Below are 22,018 nucleotides of genomic sequence, written 5' to 3' on the forward strand. Positions count from 1 at the left end.
AACAGCCCCGGGGCCAGTCAGTCACTGGGAGCCCTGATTCGGAACCAGCCTCTGCACCACCACCTGTGTGAGGTCCCCAGATCTGGCGGAAGAGGACCTCTTGTTCCACAGAGCACAGGTGGACCTGTCCCCTCCCAGGTCCCGGTCCAGCCTACCTCGAGGCCAGCTCCCGCCCTCCACCTCTTGGGTCACAGGGTCGCTGGGAAATTTGTAAACCCGGCTGGATTCCAGGAGACGCCCACCCCGCCACACCCCACTGGGAGTAATGGAATGGCTTTGAGAGTCCCCAAGGGCAAACTACGTTTAGGAGAGTACGGCACCTCTAAGCAATTGTGGGACGGAGGCCAACGTCCAGTGGAAGCAAGGTTTCCATCACTGGCTGTTCCGTCGCCATTTTGCCGCCGCTGTTTGGGTTGATGGCGGAGTGGCTCGAGCCACGTTGTAACGAGAGGGGGTCCTCACCTCCTCTACTGCGCTTGGAGACCCTACCCCTTTGTTTGTCCTAAACAAAACCCGAAACTCGGCAAATAAAACCAAACTACACCAGCTCACCTCGTTGTACCAGCCAACGATGAGTTCCAAGTTGCCCACAAACTTCCGGAAGGTCTCATGCTGTGAGAACAGATCCTCGGCACTGCTTGGGATCCCTTTTTGCTGCTGGAAACCCAGGTACTTGACCTCTCTCAGAACTGCCACCAACTAGGGCCAACGGAGATCACAGAAAAGGTCAGGGCGCGACCCCAACGGTACGGCCCTCAGCAGCGCAGGTGGAGGGCGCTCCCAGGTCACTCCCCGTCCTGGGCGCACGGTCTCCCGTTGGCATCCAGGACTCCAGGCTCTCCCAGTCACCGCCATCAGGCGGTGCTTTGACACCTTAGAGGTTCCACACACGCGTTTGTGTCCCCAAGCCAGACCGCTCTCCCGACCCTCGGACTCCCGTATCCACCCGCCCACGCAACGTCTCCATCTACGCGTCCAGACGACATCGCAAGCCCAACGTGGCCAGAACAGTCTGTCTTCCCCTCAGCCTGCTCTGCTCACCGCCTCCAGCTGATGGCAGTTTCGCCCTTCCAGTGGGCCAGCCCGGAGCGGCTGGGGCTCAGGCTGTCATCGTCAAAGACTCTATTTCCAACCCGTCCGAGCCCCACGGGCTCTACGGCCAAAAGCCATTCGCCCCTCACACCTCCGTCGCTGACACGCTGATCTGGGCCACCACCGTCTCGTGGTCTCTCTCCCGGATTATGGCAAAAGGCTCCTCCTAGCTGGGCTTCCTGCCCCTGCGCCTGTCCCCACCCCCCGTCTGTTCACACGTGGCACCTAGAGGGATCCCCGAAATATACAAACCACATCGGGGCACGTCTGTCCTCGAAAACCCGCCACGGCAGCCACGTCACTCGGAACGAAAACCCAAGTCCCTCTGCTGGTCCTGGAGGCTCTCGGTGCCCTGTCCCCCGCCCTCCTCCACCCCTCCCTTCACCTCCTCTTCCACGCCCCTCCCCAGCCCTCTGCTCACTCCACCCTGACCCCAGACCCCACTGGCCTCCCCGCTGCCCCTCGAACACACCCGTGTGGTCCTCGCCTTAGCCGTTTGCCCTCCTCAAAGGCTTCTCCTCGAATCTGCTAACTCCCTGACCTCCCATAAGTCTCTGCCGACATCCAAACTTCAACCTGCCCCCCAGTCCTCCAGGTTCTCGGAGGCACCCGTCCCTACCTCCTCAGTATCCCATACCTCGCTGCTTTTGTTACGCCAACTTATATTTCCTCCTGCCCCTCCTCCGCCTCCTTCCCCCAGCTCTCTCTTTCCTTCCCGCCCCCGTCCTCCAGGGAAAGGTATGCTCCAGGAGGACAGAGATTTTTGTCTGCTTCGTTCATTCATTTACTCCAAGCACCTACACAAAGTAGGTGCTCAGTAAACACTTGTGGAGTTAAAAAAAAAAAAAAAAAGAGCGCATTTTAGTGGAAGAGGAGGTTTCAGAGGAAACCTCGGATCTGCCTCCATGGTATCGCTGCCGGGATCTAAAGCGTGGCAGGTGCGTTGTGGCAGGAACCCGGGCCACCCCACTCCTCTGTCTTTGGCACTTGGCTCACAGCTACCCAGGTTTGAGCCCTGGGATGCACGCCCCACAGCCCACTCGTGAATCCTCTCCACCCTGCCTGACTTAACCAGAGGTTAAGACCCCGCAGGACCTTTCTCTCCGTGTTCCTGTCGATTCTCAGATTGACGTTGCCTCTTGAGACCACAGGAGAGGCAGCCAAGCTGCGAAGGACTATCGTCACCGAAGCTGCTGTTTGGTCTCGTACCTCAGACGCGTCGCGGACACGCTTTACCGCTCACGCGGTAAAGTTCCAGCTAAATACGCCACGGGTCCGTTCTTTGGGCTTCTCCCACCCGCCATCCGTAGGGGGGGGGGCCCTGGTCCCAGTGGAACCTTTGACGCGGACGCCCTCTGGACACGGCGGCAGGACGGCACGCACCGCTTTGCTGAAGTTGACTCGGATGAGGTTGGTGACGGGGTCCCGCCGTATCAGGGGCTGCCCCAGGTTGAAGTGGCAATCCTGGTCCACGCCGGCCACCCACTGCCGGTAGATCCTCTCGCGGTAGCTTCGTAGAAGCTCCATCATCTCGTCGTACTTCTGGTAGATCAGCTTGGCCTCCGTGCTAGACATGACCCTGGAATCGGTCAGATGGGGTGACGGGGTGACGGGGTGGTGAGGTGCCCGCCTCCTTCGGGGTCTCTTTCGCGCCCTCAGTGCGGCTCCCAGGTCTGGGGGTGCTGAAGCAGCCGGCTTTCCCTTTCCTCTGGGCCGGGAGACTGAACGGACAGACAGACAACCGCCCGTGACGGCAGCAACGGGTCCGGGATGTCAACCCCCGCCCCGGTAACAACTGGCCCCAAACGGCCAGGACTCGGTTGAGGACCGCCAGCTTCCCGTCCGACTCAGGACCGAGTGGAGAAAGCCGGAGACGCCCCCCATGCTGGCCGAGCAGGCTCCCGCTGGGGGAGGGGGGACGGGAGGGGGGACGGGAGGGGGGGTCTCTTCCGGGATCGTGCTCCGGGAAGGAAAGGCTTGGCCAACGTGAAGGGCGGGACGGCCTCGGGAGTTACGATGGGCCCTCCCCTCCCCTGCAGCCGCGGAGGCGCGCTGTCCCCCCCGGGGCCGCGACTCACGGGTGGTCTATGTGCTTCAGGTCCCTCATGGGCGCCTCCAACCTCTCCTGAAGCTCCAGGCTCCACTTCAGGGGCCCGGCCACGGGGGGCATGTTTTTGTGGAGCGGGGGGATGTTCCCGTCTGCGGAGGCTGCGAGCTGGGCGCCGTACAAGGTCTTGGTGTTGTCCAGCTCGGCGTCAAACAGCTCCAGCATGACCGAGTACCTGGGCACCACCTCAGCGAGAATCAGAGGCCGCTCCAGGAGGCCCCCACACATGTACAGGAGCTGGGGAGCGAGGAGAGACGCGCCTTCGCCGGGGTCCCCGCCGGCGGCCCCCTCCCCCGGCACCGCCCCCGCCGCGTGGCTGTTGCCCCAACGGGGCGAGGACACAGAATCTTCCTCTGCGGACCTGTCTGCTGGATGCCATTGGCCCAAATTAATCTGGGAGGCAACACAGCACATTTCTGAAAACAGTAACCATGCCCGAGCACCTCTGCAAGTAGCTGGCTCATCGCCCTCACGGTCTACGTATGCTCAACATTAGGAATCGTTTTAGAAAATAAAACGCTTAGTAGAAGAGAGCAAGATATTTTATCTGGATGTTTGGGGTAGGGTGCTGGCTGGAATCAGATGGAGAATTTTCCTAAAAGGTCACAGCTCACGGTCAAGGCACAGCAAAGCCTAGGGCCCTGGGCTGGGCCTGAAGGGGGAGCCCTTCCGAGAACCCAGAGAAAAGTTCTGGAAGCTCCTCAGCTGGCCTGAGGTCATCCCAGACCCAGACTGGGGCCAATGAGAATGGCCCTTGAGGCAAACGGAGATCAAAGGTGCTCAGGTCACAAGGTCCAAGCCTCTTGGGGTCTGGGGGCACTGGACCCAAGTCTCAGATTCGACCCAGTTTTGGGTGTGAAAAATATGACAATGTCCCCAAAATGGCCTTTCTGGGCAACAGTGAGACCCGGCTGCAGAAAAAGGAGAGATCTTCAGGCCCCCAGAAAGCCAGACAGAGTAGCTGGAGCGCTGGGAGAAAGTAAGGCTCCAAGCACAGCTCCCTGCGAGGTAGGGGGGCTGCCACCGGGGGTCACCATTGTCGCAAGTTCTCACAAAAGTGACAAGTGTCCCCTGGAAGACACAGGTTCCTCTTGTTGGTTCACGACCCTCCTGACGGTTTGTCTGTCCGGTTCCCCTCCCACCACCCCCCCTTCGCGTTCACATGGTTTTGGCTTCTGGGCAGGAAGCTAATCTTATTTTCTGCCAGGAGATCATGCGGAAAATTGCTCTAGAACTTTCCTGGCTGTGTGTGAGAGATGGCATTGGGGCGGCTTGGGGACTTGCAGGGAATCCACGGGCTGGGACGGAGGGAGCCCTGGGGGCCCGTCCTAATTAGGGCTCAGGGTTGTCAAGCTGGAGAGGAAATGCTCCCAGGTGCGGAGGAAAAGGCAGGTAGATGTGGAGACGGTTTACAGGCACCGTTTTCTCCCTCCTTTTCCTTTTTTTAATGTTTATTTTTGAGAGAGAGAGAGAGAGAGAGAGAGAGAGAGAGAGAGAACGAGCAGGGGAGGGGCAGAGAGAGAGGGAGACACAACCCGAAGGAGGCTGCAGGCTCTGAGCCCTCAGCACAGAGCCCGTGGGGAGGTCTGAACCTACGAAGCGAGAGATCAGGACCTGAGCCTAGATGTTAAGTCAGACCTTTAACCAACCGAGCAACCCAGGCACCCCTCTCTTTTTCTTTTTAATCTAGCACGAGCACGAAGTTAAAATTTCGGAGAGAACCTTTCCTTTTTGCGTGCAGAACCCAGATTAAGTCCATGAAAGGAGAGGGGACGAGAAAGGCCCGGGCAGAAGAGTGCCCTGTTCACGACCTCTGTGCTCTGGCTCGTGGCCCCCTCCCTCCGCCACCCCCTCGAGTGCCTGGGTGGGGAGGGGGCTTCCTCCCGGACACCCTGCCCCTCGCAGCGCGGCACTGACCGCAGGCTCCCGATCACAAAGGGGACGACCTTGTTGGTTTGGCTGCAACAGCCCAGCTCCCTGAGGCCCCTGGACTGAACAGCACAAAGCCCCAGCCCCTGAGCCCCAAGAGCACAGGTGCGTGTCTCTCAGCTCTGCCCTTGCAGGAGGGGAGACACAGGGCCCGCCTGGCTCCCGCACTGCCCTCCAGCTTGGGAGACCCCATCACGGGGTGCGGCGGGAGACTCCTGTTTCCAGGTTACAGGACTGGCTGGAACCCTGTGTTTGGGACCCTTGGAGCTTTGGGACCCCAGTACCACTCCGCTCCCTCGGCCGGAGCCAGTTCCCTGGGCGACGAGAGCCCAAAAGCACCTGCTGTCGTGCCCGGCTGGCTGGGTTCCGAGTGTACCCAAATCAAGCGCCTGCCTTCGGGGAGGTGATATTCGAGCCCGGAGGACAATGAACGCACAGAGACCCACACACAATAGAAGACACCAGGGAGGGCCGGCGGGTCTGCAGGGAAGTCCTGGAGGCCTCGCGCTGGCCTGAGGCAGCTACCTAGGGGGAAGAATGTTCCAGAGACGGGAACAGCACTGCCAGTGCTGTGCTAATTTGCATTCATGGATATTCTGTTTGGAGCACCGACTGAATCTAAGACTAACTTGCTCATCCCATTTGCAGATCCTATTCCCTTGCATTTGCAAAAACAAGGTCTAGAAGGCGAAGGCAAAGGCACATCCTGGCCATTTCCGCTGGGGAGATCCAGGATCCAGGAAGATGGTCAGCACCCTGAGCTACCTGGGCCACCCCGACTGTCCTCCTGTCTGGCCACGCTCGGGCTGGTTTGGGGTCCCGGCTCTGCCGCTGGCTGGCTAACAGCGTGACCCTGCGCAGGCTTCTGGACTTTTCCGAGCTGGCACAAGGAGATGGCTAACGTGGGTAACAAGTTCAGCCGAGCGCGTGGGACCGGAGATCCTAGAATGACTACTGGGCGTCCCCTGTGGGCACTGAACTTCCTGCAGCAGCCTAGAGCCTGCACAGCAGGGGAAGCAGCAGGTCTGACCCGCAGAGTGTCCGCATCGAGAAACACGCGGAAAACCAAGCAGAAATAAAAAACCTCCCCAAGTACATACGTATATTTACTCATCTGAATGCTCGATGCCCGTTCTCCAGAGGGGCCGTGGCATCGGCAGAGGCCCCCCTCAATCGTTTTGTTGGGACCAGGCAGGCCCCGGAAATGCACGAAGAGGGGTGAGCGAGGGCAGGAAGGAGTGGTGGGGGCTGGGGCCAACCGGACGCCACGTTCTGTCCACAGGGAGAAACAGTCGTTCCCTTCAGCCACTTGTTACTACGAGGGGCTGTGTAGAGGCCAGCATGGCCAGATCGCCTTTTCCAAGAGAAGGTGAAAGTCTGGACTTTCACGTGAACCTTCTCAACTTTTACATGTTGGCGGCTTCGTTCAAAAAATTTTTAACCTGCCGGGCGAGAGTAGGCAAGTCTAGAGAGACAGAGAGCGTGAGTGGGGGAGAGAGGGGCAGAGAGAGAGAGAGACATAGAGACGGTGAGGGGGCGGGTGAGAGAATCCCAAGCAGGCTCCAGGCTCAGCACAGACCCCGACGCAGGGCTCGATCCCACGACCCCGCCATCAAGACCTGAGCCGAAATCAAGCGTCGGACGCTCAACCGACTGAGCCGCTCAGGCGCCCCCGTGCTTCCCTTTTGAACAGATATCGTCCAGGGGGGTTAGCGCCTTTCTGCCGTCTATTTTTTGACATTCTTTTTCCATAGCGTCTTGCCTTTTTTCTAAGCGCGGAAGTGCTAAACACACGTAACGCTCGCCACCTGGAAATCGTAGAAAAGTACACGGAAGGCAGACACGCACCAACAGGGCAGCGGCGGGCCCCTGTTAATGATGCCGGGGCCACTCGTGGAGCCTCGGATGTCGAAGAGGGCGTGAATTCAGCTCGGCGGGTCAAAAAGTGCATGTTTTATTTTTACAGCAACTCTAACGTTTGGTCCTTTTGAGCAGGGGGAGGGTCGGATAGAGTGAGAACAAAGGGACACCTTCACTTAGTGGCTATCAGTAAACGGACGAACTGTCACCTGCTCCTCACTCCCTTTCCTTCCTTCCTCTACGGCGACAAAACCCGACAGGAGTTGCCCAGGGAGCTCTGAGACGCTGAGCGAGGCCCCCGGCTGGGCCAGCCCCTCCTCTCCAGGTGCTCACCCCAAGGTGGCTCCCGGTGTCGCCGCCCCGTCCCCGGGTGTTGCTGGGACACACCGCGGCCGGCAGGCCCCTGCCCACGCCTACCTTTGCACATGACTCAACAGAGCTGCAGTCATCAAAGCCCCGGCAGAAGATGGTGGCCAGCCGCCTATCCAGATCTTGAAGTTTGGTCTCAAAACTGGCATAATCGTCGTCAAAACTCTGCAATTGAATCAGAACACCAACCCGCTAAGTCGGCATGCAAAGCGGGGGAATACGCGCTCTGACCCCCGACCCTGAGCCCGCTGGCAGGATTCGGGGCTCCATCTGGGTACGCAAATTGTCGTGGGCACGTCTTCAGAACGTGACCGTCTAACACACCCCGTCCCTGCGCCTCCCACACCCGGGGCGTCGGTCATGGATCCGGCCGAGGCCCCCGACTTACCGAATCTCCGGGGTCCAAGGGGTCGTATTTGCACTCGGCAAAGACCTTCACCAGCTCAAAGACCTCATCGTAAATCTGGGTGACCATGCTTCCAAGGATGTTCCCTCTCACTCCCCCGAGCTCGATTTTCTCCAACTTCAGAAACTCGATGGCTGTTTTATAAAGATCCTGGGGGAGGGGGGAAAAGAAACCCCACCCAGTAATCTCCGTAACTAAACGCAACGGATGAGCCACTTATCCAGCAGGAAGGAGCCAGGGGGCAAGAACCCTGGGGGCCTCAGGGCAGTGGGGGGCCCTCTGTTCATTTCTGTTCTGTAAAGTGCTTTCCGGAACACTCTGAGAGTCACCTCCAAGCCGTGAGGAGGTTGGGCTCTTCTTGTCCGGACCCCACACCGCCCGAAAGGCACCTCTACATAGATCACGCTTTACCGGGGCCCCCATTTCCTCAGCTGTGGGGGGAGGCGGTTGGAAAGGCACCATGTACTTTCTGATGTCCTGACTCAGCTTCCAATCCTCTGCCTCCCGGAAGCCCGTCCCCAACTTCGAGCCCGTCCCTGACGGGGGTCTGAAAGGATGCCCTCACGCCCAGGATGCCGGGACAGAGGCCTGCGTGTAAATCCTACCGCCTCTGAGGTGCGGCCCTGTCTCCTCCTGGAGGCTTTTGCAACTATTCTGGCCTCTGGCGGGGGTCTCCCTTTCCGGAACCCCCACTCGCTCTTGACCTTGGCATGTAATCACACCCGGTCCGTTCACGGGACCTCGCTGCTTCCGTGTGAGGCTGCTGTTTCCCAGTCCAGATCCCCAAGGCTCCTTGAGGATCTCACGCAGCCTCGGGAGCCCAACGTAGGGCCTGGCACTGATCACTCCCCCGAGCTGGTGCCGAGGCCGGGGCCGTCTCCCATCAACTGGACAGAGTAGGTACTGTTATGAGCCCATTTTACAAATAAGGAAACTGAGGGGCGCCTGGGTGGCTCAGTCAGTTAAGCGTCCGACTTCGGCTCAGGTCATGATCTCACGGTCCGTGGGTTCGAGCCCCGCGTCGGGCTCTGTGCGGACAGCTCGGAGCCTGGAGCCAGTTTCGGATTCTGTGTCTCCCTCTCTCTCTGCCCCTCCCCTGCTCTCTCTCTCTTGCTCGCTCTCAAAACTAAAAAAACATTAAAAAAAAAAAAAACTTTAAAAACGTTCATTTGCTCGGTCACTCCATGTATCCGACAGTGCTCGTGCGGGGTCCTGCGTCCGTCTATACCTGCCCCAGCCTAGCCCCACTAGCCCTCTCCCGCGGCCTCCCGGCTCCCTGGCTGTGCCTGCTTAATTTGTCATCAGCCTGCTCCTGGACAGAAGGTGTGGGGTGTGGAGAAGCAGCCACAACGGGCCACTTTTTTTCTTGGCCGACAGCTCCGGGCGCGGAGGAGGCTGGCCCGTGACTCGGTTTCCCCACGACGCGGATGCTCGGGCGGGACTCTCATCCTCCCTGCTGGGGGCTGTGTGACGGTGGCGGGGTAAGGACGGGAGGCGCAGCTCTGCCAAGGTTAAGGGCAGCCTGAACCAAGAGTCACCTGTACCTCAATGGTCTGGATGCGACGGAAGAAGGCGTTCATTCTGGAAAACGCCAGGGACGAAGGGAACTCCCAAGGCACCGGCTCCTTGTCCTTCAAGGGGGGAGAGAGAAGGGAGGCCGTGCTTGCCCCAGACACTCCCACGTGTGCAGGTGGAGCTCGCGCGGAGTCGCCCCCCGACCCGGCTCTGACGTCAGGCCGTACCTTAAAGAAAAGCCTCATGTTCGCACAGCAGAAGTCGTAGGTGTGGTAGAGCTCCTTCAGGACGCCCACGGACAGAGAGATGCCGCTCAGAACCTCCTCTGTTTCGCCCTGCAAGCCCTTCAGCACCAGGTCTGGGCTCAGGAAATTGCGCGTCTGGGCCGAAGAGAAGGCGTTCCCAAGTCGTGACCGAGCTCTCCGGGGGTGGGGGGTACATCCGGGCGCACTGCCCACAGGCCGCTCAGCGGGCTACGAACAGCCCGGCACGGGGTCCTCGGCCTACCCCTTGGGACACGTCAACCGTCCCTTATGTTCCTGCCCCAACCGGTCGGCCGGCTGCCTGCTTCGCCCGGCCCTGCAGCCCCGCAGTGTATGGGCTGCTGCACAGATTCCGGTCCCCCGGGACCAGGGGCCTGCAGGGACCCAGAAATACAGCCCTGCCCCCCGCTGCAGGGTCCAGGCCCGCAAGCACCACCCGCAGGTGGCCCAGACTCAAAGGCTGGTGGCTGGCTGAGGCAGACTGGTGACAAGCAGGGAAGGAAGGGAATCCGGAAGGATCTCGGGGCAGGTGCGTAAAACCCCTCAATCCCGGCCGAGTCTTGGGGTGCTGGGACTCGGTCCCCTTCCTGTCCTCCTCCCTCCAGGTGTGGGGGGCAGCTTGGGCTGGCGCTGGCCAGGTCTTGGGAGGACTCTTGGGTGGCCACCAAGAGGGCCCAAGCTCAGCCCGGGGCCCGTAGACCCCGGTGCCAGCCACTTTGCGTGCGTGTAACCGCCCGGGAACGCCAGCATTGGGGACACGGAGAGACAGGGAGGGACACGGCTACCATCTCGATGATCAGGTTGCAGAACTCCTGCAGGATGATGATGATCCGGGAGGGCGTGTCGTCGTGCTCGGAGGTGGCCCAGATGAAGGCGGTCGTGAACAGCACCTTGGCGATGACGGTGGGGAGCTGCGGGGGGTCGGGGGGGGGAGACGGGTGGGTGTGCCTCCAGGACGGGACCCTAGAGCGGAAGGAAGAGGTGCTCCCCAGGACTGTGCAGCCCTTCCCCGCCAAAAAGCCCCGTGGCGTGGGGGGCCCCCTCCCCCTAAGACACGAGACCAGCCCCTCAGAGTGGCCTCTGTCCGGCTGACACACCACCGTGAAGTCGGTCTGCTCCATCTCTTCCAGAAGGATCCGCAGAGGCTTCAGATACAGAACAATGTCATTGGCCTCCTTCAGCCCTGCACGGGACGAGAGCAAGGGCTCTCTGTTCATCGACACCTGCTCCTCGAGACCCACCACCCTTCCCCAAAGGAAGCTGCTGGAGGGGAGGCACCCCAGCCCCTCGCCGAAGGCACCGACCGCTCCCTGGGCTCACCTTCGGTGACGTTCATGTACACGCTTTGCAGGGCCGGCCAGTAGCAGCTTCTGGCTTTTTCCAGGATCTCGACTATTTTGTTCACTTTGGGCCTGTTCAGCTGAGAAAGAACACAAGGAGCCTTTCGAGAGAGGCTCAGGACCCTGACTCAAAGGACCCTGACTCAAAGGACCCTGACTCAAAGGACCCTGACTCAAAGGACCCTAGACCCTGCGGCCGCTGGAGTGGAGGGCTGCACGCGGGGCCTCAGGGATCCTGGGGGTCCGCACGGAGGGGCTGCGTTGGTGACGAGTCCGCCTGGCTAGACGGTGGCTGCCGAGCAGCTCAGGCCCGGTCACCTGCTCATGGATGCACTTGAGGTTCATCAGCCGGGCATCCCAGAACTCAAACTCGACATGGGGCAGGGGGTGCTGTCCGTCCAGCAGGGCCTGGGCCGAGTCTTGGCTCAGCACGTCCCGGATCTGGTGGGACCAATCGATGATGATGGTTTCGATGGCGTGCAGCAGCGAGTTGTCCAGGGAGGGGGGCATCCTGCAGAGCAGAAGGTGGAGGAAGACGCTCTCACAGCCACAGGTGCCGGGTTTTACCAGCTCTGCCCCTTCTGGGCGGGAATCGTTCCCCCCTCCCACCGACCTCCACCAGCGGCCCTCAGACAACAGGCCCCAGGCATCTTGCCTCACGTCCCATAGGGTGATGATGGAGGAGGAGGAGGAGGAGGAGGAGGAGGAGGAGGAGGAGAAGGAGGAGGAGGAGAAGGAGGAGGAGGATGCGGGAGGAGGTGGGGAGGAGGGGGGGGGAGGGGGGGGGAGGAGGGGGGAGGAGGGGGGAGGAGGGGGGAGGAGGGGGGAGGAGGGGGGAGGACGGTGCTGCAGGAGGACGGGGGGGAGGAGGAGGACGGGGGGGGAGGAGGACGGGGGGGGAGGAGGACGGGGGGGGAGGAGGACGGGGGGCGAGGGTGCAGGAGGACGGGGGGCGAGGGTGCAGGAGGACGGGGGGCGAGGGTGCAGGAGGACGGGGGGCGAGGGTGCAGGAGGACGGGGGGCGAGGAGGACGGGGGGGAGGAGGACGGGGGGGGGAGGAGGACGGGGGGGGGAGGAGGAGGAGGGGGGGGGAGGAGGACGGGGGGGGAGGAGGACGGGGGGGAGGAGGACGGGGGGGGAGGAGGACGGGGGGGGAGGAGGACGGGGGGGAGGAGGACGGGGGGGAGGAGGACGGGGGGGAGGAGGACGGGGGGGAGGAGGACGGGGGGGAGGAGGACGGGGGGGAGGAGGACGGGGGGGAGGAGGACGGGGGGGGAGGAGGACGGGGGGGAGGAGGACGGGGGGGAGGAGGACGGGGGGGGGGTGCAGGAGGACGGAGGGGGAGGAGGACGGGGGGCGAGGGTGCAGGAGGACGGAGGGGGAGGAGGACGGGGGGGCGAGGGTGCAGGAGGACGGAGGGGGAGGAGGACGGGGGGGCCGAGGGTGCAGGGGGACGGGGGGGGCGAGGGTGCAGGGGGACGGGGGGGGCGAGGGTGCAGGGGGACGGGGGGGGCGAGGGTGCAGGGGGACGGGGGGGGCGAGGGTGCAGGGGGACGGTGGGGGGGCGAGGGTGCAGGGGGACGGTGGGGGGCGAGGGTGCAGGGGGACGGTGGGGGGGCGAGGTGCAGGGGGACGGTGGGGGGGCGAGGGTGCAGGGGGACGGTGGGGGGCGAGGGTGCAGGGGGACGGTGGGGGGCGAGGGTGCAGGGGGACGGTGGGGGGCGAGGGTGCAGGGGGACGGTGGGGGGCGAGGGTGCAGGGGGACGGTGGGGGGCGAGGGTGCAGGAGGACGGGGGGGCGAGGGTGCAGGAGGACGGGGGGGCGAGGGTGCAGGAGGACGGGGGGGCGAGGGTGCAGGAGGACGGGGGGGGCGAGGGTGCAGGAGGACGGGGGGGGCGAGGGTGCAGGAGGACGGGGGGGGCGAGGGTGCAGGAGGACGGGGGGGGCGAGGGTGCAGGAGGACGGGGGGGGCGAGGGTGCAGGAGGACGGGGGGGGGCGAGGGTGCAGGAGGACGGGGGGGCGAGGGTGCAGGAGGACGGGGGGGCGAGGGTGCAGGAGGACGGGGGGGCGAGGGTGCAGGAGGACGGGGGGGCGAGGGTGCAGGAGGACGGGGGGGCGAGGGTGCAGGAGGACGGGGGGGCGAGGGTGCAGGAGGACGGGGGGGCGAGGGTGCAGGAGGACGGGGGGGCGAGGGTGCAGGAGGACGGGGGGGCGAGGGTGCAGGAGGACGGGGGGGCGAGGGTGCAGGAGGACGGGGGGGCGAGGGTGCAGGAGGACGGGGGGGCGAGGGTGCAGGAGGACGGGGGGGCGAGGGTGCAGGAGGACGGGGGGGCGAGGGTGCAGGAGGACGGGGGGGCGAGGGTGCAGGAGGACGGGGGGGCGAGGGTGCAGGAGGACGGGGGGGCGAGGGTGCAGGAGGACGGGGGGGCGAGGGTGCAGGAGGACGGGGGGGCGAGGGTGCAGGAGGACGGGGGGGCGAGGGTGCAGGAGGACGGGGGGGCGAGGGTGCAGGAGGACGGGGGGGCGAGGGTGCAGGAGGACGGGGGGGCGAGGGTGCAGGAGGACGGGGGGGCGAGGGTGCAGGAGGACGGGGGGGCGAGGGTGCAGGAGGACGGGGGGGCGAGGGTGCAGGAGGACGGGGGGGCGAGGGTGCAGGAGGACGGGGGGGGCGAGGGTGCAGGAGGACGGGGGGGGCGAGGGTGCAGGAGGATGGCGGGGGGAGTCCCCAGACCTCCCAGCTCAGAGAGGCCCAGATTGAGCAAGGATGAGACCACGTCCAAGGTGGGCTCCTCGTGCCATCCTGATCGGGGCCGCACAAGGCGTGTGTCGGGGGTTGTGTGGAGGACCTGCCTGCACAGTGAGCCCCCCAAGAGCGGCCACCCTCCGACGCGAGTAAATGGAGCACGCCGTCACCCCGCAGCGGCTCCGAGAGCCTCACACACCAGCCAGCTGACCGTGGTGGTCGGGCAGGTGCAGGGGGACATCTCGTGCCTCCCGGGGCCTCTGGGACGACATGGCCTCTATTTACACGCGCGGTCTCCGCCTGCCCCAAACCCCTCGCACGCCCCTCGGTGCCCACGTCCTAGATCTGGATATCCTGTGGGACACCCTATAGGTGCCGCGGGCCGCCTGGACACATACACGTGCGTGGTGGGGGAGGGGCTCCAGTCCCCCCTCCCCCCACCCCCGCCGCGCCGCCCTCCTGCCTTTGACCTCGGACTCGGCGCCGTCTCCCGGCACCCCGTCCTCCCGTGCTCCAACCCTGCCGGGCACCGGTCGGCTACTCCCGCACCCGGCCGGTGGCCTGGGCCGAGCCGCCTACCTCTCCACGGACTCCAGAGTGCCGTCCAGACTCCCCAGGTGCTCCGGGACGGGCAGCAGCGTCATCCCTCTGATCTTGCCCCCATCACAAACATCTCGTTCTTCAGCTTGTGGACCTGCCTCACAATGTCCTCCGAGACCACCCGGGGCCATCCGCTCAAGTTTTCGCTTTGGTTTAACAGAGAGCAGAGCACCTGGAAGGCAAGGGCCCCGGACGTGTGCCCACGTGTGTCCTCCGACCCGGTGGCGCCCAGGAGGAGTGGGGACCCCGAATCGACGCCAGGGGGAGGCACGGCCGGCAGAGGGGCGCGGGCCCAGGACGGCCGCCCGCCGGCAAAGCCAGCTCCGCGAGGGGAGAGCCGGGCTCCCCCCCGGCTCACGTGAAGCCCCAACCCCGGCACCCTGGGGTGTGGCTGTCTTTGGAGACGGGCCTTTCAAGAGGTGATCGAGTTAGAATGAGGTCACACGGGTGGGAGGCCCAAATCCAACGCGACTGGCGTCCTTGTGAGAGGTCTGGACGCTGACAGACACGGAGGGACGGCCAGGTGAGGACACGGGGAGGAGACGGCACCTACAGGACCAGAAGGGAGGCTCCCGAAGGAACCCCTCCCACACCTGGATCTCGGATACCCTGTCGTGGCAGCCAGAGCAGACTGATGCGGACGCCTGTCAGCTCCGGGCCCGCCAGGCTCCTCCTCCAGATGGAAGGACGCTGGCCTGAGCCCTGAGTTGGCACTTGGGTCCCACGAGTCCTCATCTCACACGTGAGGAGAGCAACGGCCAGAAAGCTACATCACTCGGACTCTGGCCGGTGTGGCTGTCCAGAGGTCCTAACGAGGTGCCGGGCCGGGGGCTCTCGGTCTGGTCAGAATGCAGGTCTGTCGGGGGGCCCGGTCGGTTGAGCGTCCGACTCCGGCTCAGGTCACGATCTCACAGTTCATGAGTTCGCGCCCCGCGTCGGGCTCTGTGCTGATGGCTGGAGCCTGCTTCGGATTGTGCGTCTCCCTCCCTCACTGCGCCTCCCCTGCTCGTCTCTCTCTCTCAAAAATAAACATTTAAAAAAAAAAAAAAAAGGACACAGGTCTGCCTCGGCATCAGGGCTCCTGCATTTCTAGTGGGCTCCCAGGGAGGCTGATGCCGGTGGCCCGTGGGCCACCCCATGAGTGGCAGGGCTCTAGACCACCCACTACAGGAGGTCCTTCCTCTGGCCCCTGGCCCGCCCCGGGGCACCCACCTCCTCCACAACAGCGATCAGGTGCTCCACAGGGGTGGGGCTTATGTCCCCATAGATGAGCTGGTCTTTGTAGGTATCCTTCTTGACGTTCCCCGGTTTCTTCTTGATGAAGTAAACACCTTTGGACTTGAGGGAGGCGGGGAAGCCCAGGCAGGGTATGATCATGCCGGCCGGACTGAGCGTCAGAACCAGAACCAGCACGTCCGGCTTCTCAAAGAACTCGGTGAACAAGGCCAGGTTCTCCTCGGCTCCCACCATCTTGCTCCACTTGTCGGGCTTGAACTTCAGAATGAGGGCGGCGACTCCCTCTAAATACTCTAACCTGACGTCCGGGGTGATGGTCATCGTGACGCTTCCTTAGACCGCGGTCGTCCCTCTGGCGCGCAGAGACGCCGACGCAGCTCTGTTTGCCGGGACACCTGGCGTCCCCCTGTCTCTGGAGCCACTGGAAACCTCTGTTCTGACCAGGCAGCGAGAGAAGGTTCCTTGTGAACGTACACTCTTCAGCGGTGCATGGGCTGGGGGGAGGGAGGGACTGGGGGGCCCTGTCTGTTCTGGCTGGCTGGGGGGGTGGGGGGGGCCCTGTGCTGCCGGGGGGTCTGTCTCCGGGGGCTAGGACCACACACCAGTGGGGTGCACTTGTGTGAATTGAGACCAGGGAGCTAAGAGCTGGGAAAGGTAGAGACGGGTGCCGGTGAGAAGGGAGGGCAGAAGATGATCGGAGCCAGGTGGTCCGATGGGGGTGGCGGTGGGGGGCAGATGAGACCAGAGAAGGGTCAGGCTGAAGGGTCCCGGGGAAGACCTCACACCCCAAGTGCATGGGCGGAGCTCAGAAGGAGGCAGGGGTGGAGCCCATGTGCGGAGAAGCGTCAAGTCCATTGTGGTCTCCACCCCCGTCCCCGACTGTGGCCATAGTGTACCCCAACTTTTGCCCAGCTCTTTGGCCTTCCCGTGCCGCCCCCCACCCCCCACCACAGGCTCACGAAGGGGTCAAACTACAGATTCCTCATAGACCCCTCAGAAGCTGCTCACACCCCCATCCAGGAGATGCCCCGTGGATCTTCCTGCAGGGGCAGGGTTCACTGGAGTGATGGGGGGGGAGGAGGTGAGCAGGGGGAGCACTGTGGTTTTATCACCACCTAGGACCCGTGCGGCTCCAGCTTTCCGGGGGCCCTGGGACTTGACTGGAAGAAGCCAGGACTGGGGGCTGAGGCAGGGCAGAGAACAGTCTGGAGCAGCTGGAGGGAGGGCCCCGGGAAGGCAGGGAGGGAGGCGGCGGTGGGCGACCTGCACGTCCTGCCCAGACCCAGCGAGGACAGAGCTTGGGGGTCCGAGCACCCCTCACACAATTAAAGGCTCACCAGCTGAGCAAATGCTTGTGCCAGGCGGAGGCAGGCTGAACCGGCCAGCGGCGCTTTCCTGGACCAGAAAGGAAATGGCTCCCTTCCCTTGAGGGGCTCCAACTGCCACGGAACTTCTGCAGGTCTCCTCAGCACCTGGGACTTCTAGAACTTTCTCCCTGGGGACCTGAGGGACCAGCAGTGGTGCAACAAATGGCCAAACCTCCATCGCCCTCCACCGTGGGGAGGCTCGAGGACTGTAATATTTTTTAAACTCAGTTGAGCCATCTCTGCCTTTGAACTGGAACATTCGGTCTATTTCCAGTTCCTGTAACCCCTACTATATTGGGATTTAGGTTTATCGTCTTACTTAGTGCTTGGTATTTATCCTGCCTCTTCCAGAATGCCTTTCTTCTCCTGTCTTGCCACCTTCTGGATTCTTTCATTTTTTTTCAAACATTTATTCATTTTTTGAGAGACAAAGAGAGACAGTATGAGTGGGGGAGGGGCAGGGAGCGAGGGAGACACAGAATCCGAAACAGGCTCCAGGCTCCCAGCACAGAGCCTGTCGTGGGGCTCAAACTCACGAACTGCGAGATCATGACCTGAGTCGAAGTCGGATGCTCAACCAACTGAGCCACCCAGGCGCCCCTGAATTAAATAGTTTTTATTATTTTGTCCCCCCTCTCATTACTTTGGTTATTATACATCTTTTTGTTTTCCCTTTGGAGGCGCATAGACATCACAACATGCATCCTGACATCCCACTATACTATTCACTGCAACCCGATAATCAAGTTCAAAAAACGATTTCCATTTACAACAACATCAATTCTGCTTACAATTTCATTTCCAAGAGCATCAGAAAGAATGAAATACTTAGGACTAGATTTTATAAGGAAGTGCAAGACGTATATGCTGAAAACAGACAAGAAAACATCACTGAGAGAAATTAAAAAGACTTAGGTGGATGAAAGGCATCCTGTGTTGATGGTTCAGAAGACAGTCTTGTTAAGATGACAATTCTCAAATTGATCTATAATTGATCTAGATTCAACACAATTCCTATCCAAATCCCAGCTACCTTTCTTGCACAAATGGGAAAGCTGGTTCACCCTATGCCAGGGAAATGTGAGGGGCCAAGAAGAACCAAGACAATCTTGAAAAAGAACAAAGTTAAGCGACTGACTCTGGCTCAGGTCATGATCTCACAGTTTGTGGGTTTGAGCCCCACATCAGGCTCTGCGCTGACAGCTCAGAGCCTGGAGCCTGCTTTGGATTCTGTGTCTCCCTCTCTCTCTGCCCCTCCCTGTTCACACTCTGTCTTTCTCTCAAAAATAAACAAAAAAGAAAAAGAAAAAAGAACAAAGTTGGAGGACATGCACTTCCCAAGCTCAACACTGCCTACAAGAGCTACAGTAATCAAGACTGAGAGCATCCGGCAGACATCCAGATGCATGCAACAGAACCGAGACCCTAGAAGTCTTTTATGGGCAGTTGGTGTTAGGGATGCCAGGAGAGTCCAGCAGGGGAAGCAGTAACCTTTCCAACAAACGGCACTGGGATGAGTCCAGCCCACACGCACAGGAAAGGAGTCAGATCCCTACCTCACACCAGCTACAAAAATTGACTAACAATGGATCAAAGACCTAAATGTAAGAGTCACAACCTTAGAATAAAGCAGAGGAGTTGATCTCCACAACCCTGCAGAAAGCGATGGTTTCTTCCGTGGACACCGAAAGCATGAGATCAAAGAAAATAATGGATAAATGGGGCATCATCAAAATGAAAACTTTCTGTGCTTCAAAGGACACTACAAAGAGAGAAAAACCCACAGAATGGGAGAAAGTATTTTCACATCTTCCATCTGATAAGGGACTTGTATTCAGAATACATATAGAACTCGTAATGCAATAATAAAAATGCAAACAACATAATTAGAAATGGATAAAGGGGGCACCTGGGTGGCTCAGTCAGTTGAGCGTGTGGCTCTTGATTTCGGCTCAGGTCATGATCTCATGATTTAAGGGTTCGAGCCTCACATCGAGCTCTGAGTTGATAGAGAATGAATCCCAAGCAGGCTCCGCACTCTCTCTTCCTCTCTCTCTCTCTCTCCCCTCCCCCCACCCTTGAACTACACACACTCTCCCTAGCTCTCGCTCTCAAAATAAATAAACTTCAAAATAAAAAGCTTAAGGGGCACCTGGGCGGCTCAGTCGGTTAAGCGTGTGGCTCTTGATTTCGGCTCAGGTCATGATCTCACAGTTCGTGGGTTCGAGCCCCGTGTTGGGCTCCATGCTGACAGCTCGGGAGCCTGGAGCCTGCTTCGGATTCTGTGTCTCCCTCTGTCTCTGCCCCTCCCCCACTTGAACTCTATCTCTCAAAAATGAATAAATGAATAAAAACATTTAAATAAAAAACTTAAAAAGAAATGGGCAAAGGTAGACTTTCCTCCAAGAAAGACATACACGTGACCAACAAACACATGAACAGATGTTTACATCGCTGACTGCCGGGGAATGAACTCATGTGAGGTGCCCAGAGCCATCAAATCCATCCATCCAGAAAGTTCCCAGTGCCCAGCCCTCTGGATGAGCACTGCACCGGGCACTGTGCCTGGGCCACCGCAGGCCTTCTGTAAATATTACCAAAGGAACAAAGGCCCTGAGAAGTCCTGCTGCTAGGAGGTCTGTTTAACCTCATCCAACCTGGTGTTCCCTCAGATGTGTTGGAAACACAGTGGAGCCCTTCTTTCCTCGAAGCCCCATCCCTTGTTTGAAACCCTAGATGCAGGTTTAGGTGGTCCCACGTCTACTGCAACTGTGCTTCCCCAGGGTCTGTGTGTCCGTGAGACACAAAGGATCGAGTGTCTCCTGCTGAAATCGTGGACGTGCAGGGACTCAGGGAGACCTCCTGTCGCCCTCGAACCACAGCCCTCGGGCTCCAGGGTGGGTGCTGTGCCTGATGCGAGGGAGAGACCCGTGAGGGCCACGGAGTTTCCCGGTGGGTCCCACCTGAGCAAAGAAGACAGAGGAGGACCCACTTTCCAGGCGGCACTTTTGACACGGACCCACTGTCCACGTTGCAGCGGGAGCGGCAGGCCCTCTGGAAACGACCAGGGCAGCGGGCGAAGCTTCCGGACCGGGAGATGCCCTCGGGCCGAGCCATGGGCGGCTGGTGGTGATCCTCGGCCCTGGGGCCCCCAGCGGGGCACATCAGTCACTCACTTCCTTTGCTGACAGTCACAGACCACTCCAAGAAAACTCATCCCCCACTCACCAGCCCCAGGAAGCACTTCCTCCCGGTTTCACAGCAGACGTGACCCCTCATTAAACACAATCGCAGGACAATTTTCTCCTGCTGGGGACGCTTGCGGACAGCAGGGGGCCGGCCATCTGGCTCTCGTCAGCCCTCCCCGCCCCGACATCCTCCCTCTGCTGCAGCCCTGACACACGTCCTCATGCTGAGTTCCTGGCAGAAGGGGGACGGGAGGACAGTCGGGCTTTGTCCTCCCGCCCAGGCACGTCCTTGCCCTGGCACTGGGCAGAAAGGGAGGGCCGAAGCCTGCCCGCCAGGCTGGCCCTGCAGGGGACTCTTCCTTTGTGACCAGGGCAGTGTGGCCAGAGAGAGGGTTCTCTGGCCTTCGAGGTTGCCACAGGTCGCCGCAAGGGTAGGCACTCTGGAGGCCTTTTCTAGCTTGGGCTCTTGGGACAGCAAGCCCGGGGGTGAGGCCCCGACAGGCACGGAGGGGAGTGTGGATTCCAAGCGGTCCAGGCTGCGAACGGGGCAGGCCCGTGGGAGCACTTTGCGGCACAATCTGCCCCTGCCCACCCCCGGGGAAAGGGGTCGGTGCGCGGCACTCCCCACGGGAGCCGGCGGTTGACGGACATGCCTCGGGCTGGCTGGCCCAAGAGGAACAGAGCCGACTCTGGTCTGAGCTGAGAGAGACAGACCCTCCGGTGCTGCTGGGATGGAGGAAAGCACCAGACGCAACTCCGAACACAGCAGAGGCGGCTGGGCATTTGCAGCCCTGCGCGGCGAGGGGTCCGTGGGTGGGAATGACCAACGCGAGACGCCAGGGGACAGGGATTCTGGCTAGAGGCAGCCGAGGACTTAAGACACCGAAGGCGGGGGCCGAGGAGCCTGACAGACATCAATGGCAGCGGGGGTGGCGGTGACGGAACGGGATTCTTCCCGAAGACTGGCTTAGGCAGACCTGGAACCTGGGCCCCAACACCGAGAAGCAGCCTGTCCGAGACAGAGAGCGCTCAGAGGAACCCGTCCCCAGCTTGGGCAAGAAGCCTTCAGGCTTCAACCTCGTGAGGGGTTTGGAGTTTGGGGGAACAGAAGTTGGCCCTCGGGGCAGCAGACAGAGGGGTCCCTCCCCGCCGGCCGGTGGCTCGGGGCAGAATCAGGCAAAACCACAGGGAACTCGGAGGGACCAGATTTATCAGCCACAAGTCCTAGGGTACACGGCATGCCCAGGGGCACACAGCAAGGTCACAGGGGATGAGAGAGACAGAACGTGGACCTCGGGCTCTCCCTTTGGCAGGGTCCAAAGGCAGGGTGTCTGGGTTTTGCGGGGCAGCTGACTGTTGGCTAACTTGAAACAGAAGAGGGGAATTAGGGTTCAGGAGCGCGGAGGCCGCGTCTTCTGAAAGGGGAACTCCGGGTGGGGGGCCCAGTTGCCCATCTGGCCGTTTTGCTCCTGGCCTGTGACCCGGCAGGCAGTGTGCTCCTGCCAGATGGACAGCTTCCAATGGGTGCCTCGGAGTCAAAGCTCAATGTCAAGCACTTACCCCATGCCTTCCAGGAGCCACGCCCCATCCCTCTGCCAGGCCAGGCCCTTGTGTTGCTCGAAACTGGCTGTGGGCGACGCGAGCCTCCTGTGTCCCGGGCGGGCCCAGCTCAGGGCCTGGGAGCTTTATCTCTGTTTAGAGCAGAGTGAGATGCGAGGTCCTTGAACCAGCAGGAGCACCTGGGGGCCGGTTAGGGCTGCAGGTTCTTAGTGGGAAGTCTGGGGGTGGGGCCCAGCCGTCCTCATCTAAACAAGCCCCGGGTTTCAAATACAATTTTGGTCTCTGTTTGGAGTAACTTCATTGGAAGCAGCAATAGCTACCAGGGCCCTCCTGTGTTTCCTTTCTTTCTGGTCATTCAAGCTCCAGGAGAACCCACCCTCAAAGCCGGCCTGCCCTTCAACAAGCCCAGCAGGTGTCGCTTCACGCAATGGTTCTCCGGTGG

General features: G+C 61.3%; 1 protein-coding gene across 1 annotated transcript in view; it reads right to left on the bottom strand.

The window, feature by feature from the left end:
• Positions 1 to 16,885, bottom strand: part of DNAH17 (dynein axonemal heavy chain 17) — a 104,856-nt gene extending 87,971 nt beyond the window's left edge. Inside the window, 15 exon segments of the mRNA XM_042915889.1 lie at positions 553 to 699; positions 2,476 to 2,671; positions 3,171 to 3,436; positions 7,406 to 7,522; positions 7,746 to 7,913; positions 9,308 to 9,394; positions 9,506 to 9,658; positions 10,327 to 10,452; positions 10,639 to 10,724; positions 10,862 to 10,961; positions 11,200 to 11,392; positions 14,205 to 14,289; positions 14,292 to 14,397; positions 15,438 to 15,897; positions 16,799 to 16,885. Coding sequence (XP_042771823.1) covers positions 553 to 699; positions 2,476 to 2,671; positions 3,171 to 3,436; positions 7,406 to 7,522; positions 7,746 to 7,913; positions 9,308 to 9,394; positions 9,506 to 9,658; positions 10,327 to 10,452; positions 10,639 to 10,724; positions 10,862 to 10,961; positions 11,200 to 11,392; positions 14,205 to 14,289; positions 14,292 to 14,397; positions 15,438 to 15,782 — 2,175 coding nt within the window. The 5' untranslated portion in view covers positions 15,783 to 15,897; positions 16,799 to 16,885.
• Between the last annotated feature and the right edge of the window lie 5,133 nt (positions 16,886 to 22,018).

The sequence above is a fragment of the Panthera leo genome, chromosome E1 (genome assembly GCF_018350215.1).
Source record: "Panthera leo isolate Ple1 chromosome E1, P.leo_Ple1_pat1.1, whole genome shotgun sequence".
NCBI classification, from domain to species: Eukaryota; Metazoa; Chordata; class Mammalia; order Carnivora; family Felidae; genus Panthera; species Panthera leo.